Below are 3,091 nucleotides of genomic sequence, written 5' to 3' on the forward strand. Positions count from 1 at the left end.
TCTGATATAAATATTACTAATAATCTAAGAGACTGGAAAATCTTCTGGAACACAGCTAGATTTAGGAATACACCAGAGGACTGTTAATAATTAAGATTATGAGAGGAATATTTGTCCTGGGTGTTAATAATTTGGATTTCATAGGTCAATTTCATAGTGTATTTTCACAAATATTTCAACAAATTTGTGCTATCTCAGAATCTATTATATTTTTATCATACATCCTTGTGTTTTTCTCTTTTTATTATTTTAATGTTTAAGAAACATGTCAATGGAGGCAATTATTGATCAAGACATTAAAATGTTTTGGTGTAGAGTAGAAGATCTTAAAGCAACACCACCTTATTATTAGGTTACTTACACAAAATTTACAAACACTGTAGGTCTGTGAGGAGGAGGCAAAAAAAACCACTCTAAATGGTTATTTCTGAGAAAATCTAAGTGCTAACCTTTTCTGTTATTTCAGGCCCAGGGTAGCTTGCTGCTCCTCCAGGGTTTCTGACACATTCAGGATGTAGTCACAACACCGTGCCTTGCACAAAAATAAACTGCAGAGTCCTCAGATGTCAGGCTGCTGAGATCCATGTACGCTGTGCTGAAAGATGTGTCTACAGTAAGTTTGGCCTTGCCCTTGTACTTCTGATTATAGTTAATATCACCATTTCCAGCATAAATGTATCCAATCCACTCAATACTCTGTCCAGGCACCTGCTTCAACCAATTCATATAGCTAGTGCTGAAGGTGTAACCAGAAGCCTTGCAGGACAACTTCACTGAAGCCCCAGGCTTCACCAAATCAGACCCAGACTGTTGCAGATGAACCTGAGAGTGGACACCTGTGGAGAAAAAGGCTGAATTTATTTCATTGTCACCTCAAGCCCTGTCTCTTCTTCAGATTGGGAAATTGAGAGCCCCTTACCTGCAGTTACTGACAGGATGAAGAAAAAGACCCACCTCCATTCCATGGTTAGAGTCAGGGTGTCCAGGGATGTGGAGAGGACACTGATCACCGGGGTATTTTCAGCCTGTGGATATCCCTGTTTTTGCTTCCACAGATGCAAGTAATTTCCATATTCATGAACAGATATCTTCTTAGATAAGTACCTAGTTGAGCAGAACTACTGGAGAAGAAGGGCAGAGGTGGCACAGGGTTCAGTTTTCAGGACGCTCTGGTACAGGTCCTAATCTTCTCTGAGGAATTACGTTTCCTATACTTTCCCTGAGCCGTGAGCAGATTCTGTGCATGTAACATCAGGAAATAATTTCTGAGATTTCAGGTATTATACTGTTGCATCTCTTTCATATATGCAATTTATTATGATAAACCATTACTCAGGTATCTCTCCACTCTCTACTGCAGTCAGGTCCTTAGAGATCCTCTTGGTACACACCAAAATGAAGGTTCCAAGATCCTTACCTCTTCTTTTTCATTACCTAGTAACCCAGGGAGTACACATAGAAAAGTACACTACATAATGAACTTACAGAAACCTTACCTCAAAAAGTTATTAATTTTTTCCTTTCAGTGATCAGATCTCAAAAGTCTTTCAGCTTGATGGGGTACCTCATAAATTTCTCTGGATTCAAAAATGTAATGTTTCTTTAATTGCTATATTATTGTTAGTTGTGAGAACGAGGTACAAAGGCACAAAGTGGATTTGTTAACATCAGATAACTACTAACCTAACCAAATTCTTTGGGATATCACTGATATTGCTAACTTTACCAGTATACAGACACCTTTACCTGCACAGCCATTTAAAGGTCTTTCATATGGTAATTTTCACTGTTATGATTTGTGTGGTTCTTGTGCTGGTAAATACAGCTACATGGAATTAATACATGCAATTAGAAAAGGTCAGTTTCTGGAGTTAGATTTTTTTTTGTATTTCTATCCCATTATCTATTTCTTAATCCTTTATTAGTTTTGTCTTTGATTTTTTGATATGAGGTTGATATCATTGACTTCTCTGTGGCTGGATACTCTGTCAGTACTTCAGATTATTTTGATTAGTCCTGAATGACAACATCAATTATTATACACTGAACACAGAAGCCACTGTGGTCTAGGCTACAACACTCTACAGAGTGTAAACATACATATTTATAAGGCAGTTTGACTAAATGATCTTAAACATTATAACTAAGGTATACCATAGCATATATTATCTCTAAACTTCGGCTTTTGACCATATTTACTTGGGATGAAGTAGCAGGGATCTAAAACCTATGAAAATTCAATAAAAATAATAAATAAAATTATGAAGAGTCCCAGCAATATTCCTCTCAATCATGTACTCAAGTGAGTCTATATCTTATTCTGGAGACACTCGCACATTCGTGTCTATCTACCAAACACTATTCACAGCATGTAGGTGAAGGGATCATCCTAGGTTTCTAATAGAACATATATATAAAAATGACAAAGCAGTACAGAGAGAAAAGGAAAAAAATACACACTGGTGAATGAAAAAATATTTAATATATATTTGTCTGTATGGAACTGGAAAGATATGTTGAATGAGGTCACCTATGTCCATAAGGCAAGGGCCTCATGATTTCACTATATGTATTCCAATATTTGGATTTTTTACTATATTTAATTGTAGATGCATAGAGCTTAGAAGTGGACCATTGGTGTTTGTCAAGCTGGAAATCTTCCCCAATAGTAGGTACCAGCTAGAACGGAAGTGGAATTATTTTGTTTTCACTGCTGGGTTACTTGCATAAGTAGACATTGCTTCTACCAGAATTGATGAGTTATTAATTGTACATATCAATCCCAGAAACAAGAAAATGTTGTATCAGTTAATGGTCAGAAAGGTTCTATAGGTGCCCAAATGATTAAGAGGCAGTTACATAGCTGTTGTTCTACACATAACTCCATAGAACTCATTTCTTAAAATTATTTTAAAATTGAGCTGATATGTATTATGAGTATTCCAAGTTTTTTGCCTAATATCCACATATCAGTGAGTATATACCATATTTGTTTTTTGTAACTGGGTTAACTCACTCAGGATGATATTTTCTCATTCCATCAATTTGCCTGCAAATTTCATGAAGTCATTGTTTTTAATATCTGATTTAT

At 35.9% G+C, this 3,091-nt stretch overlaps 1 gene segment (V, D, J or C); it reads right to left on the reverse strand.

Moving 5' to 3' along the window:
* Positions 1 to 268: 268 nt before the first annotated feature.
* LOC102552346 (Ig heavy chain V region 108A-like) lies at positions 269 to 965 on the reverse strand. The segment is given in 3 exon segments: positions 269 to 325; positions 526 to 836; positions 920 to 965. Coding segments are annotated over 3 exon segments (414 nt in total).
* Positions 966 to 3,091: the final 2,126 nt, after the last annotated feature.

This window comes from Rattus norvegicus, chromosome 6, assembly GCF_036323735.1.
Source record: "Rattus norvegicus strain BN/NHsdMcwi chromosome 6, GRCr8, whole genome shotgun sequence".
Taxonomy (NCBI): domain Eukaryota; kingdom Metazoa; phylum Chordata; class Mammalia; order Rodentia; family Muridae; genus Rattus; species Rattus norvegicus.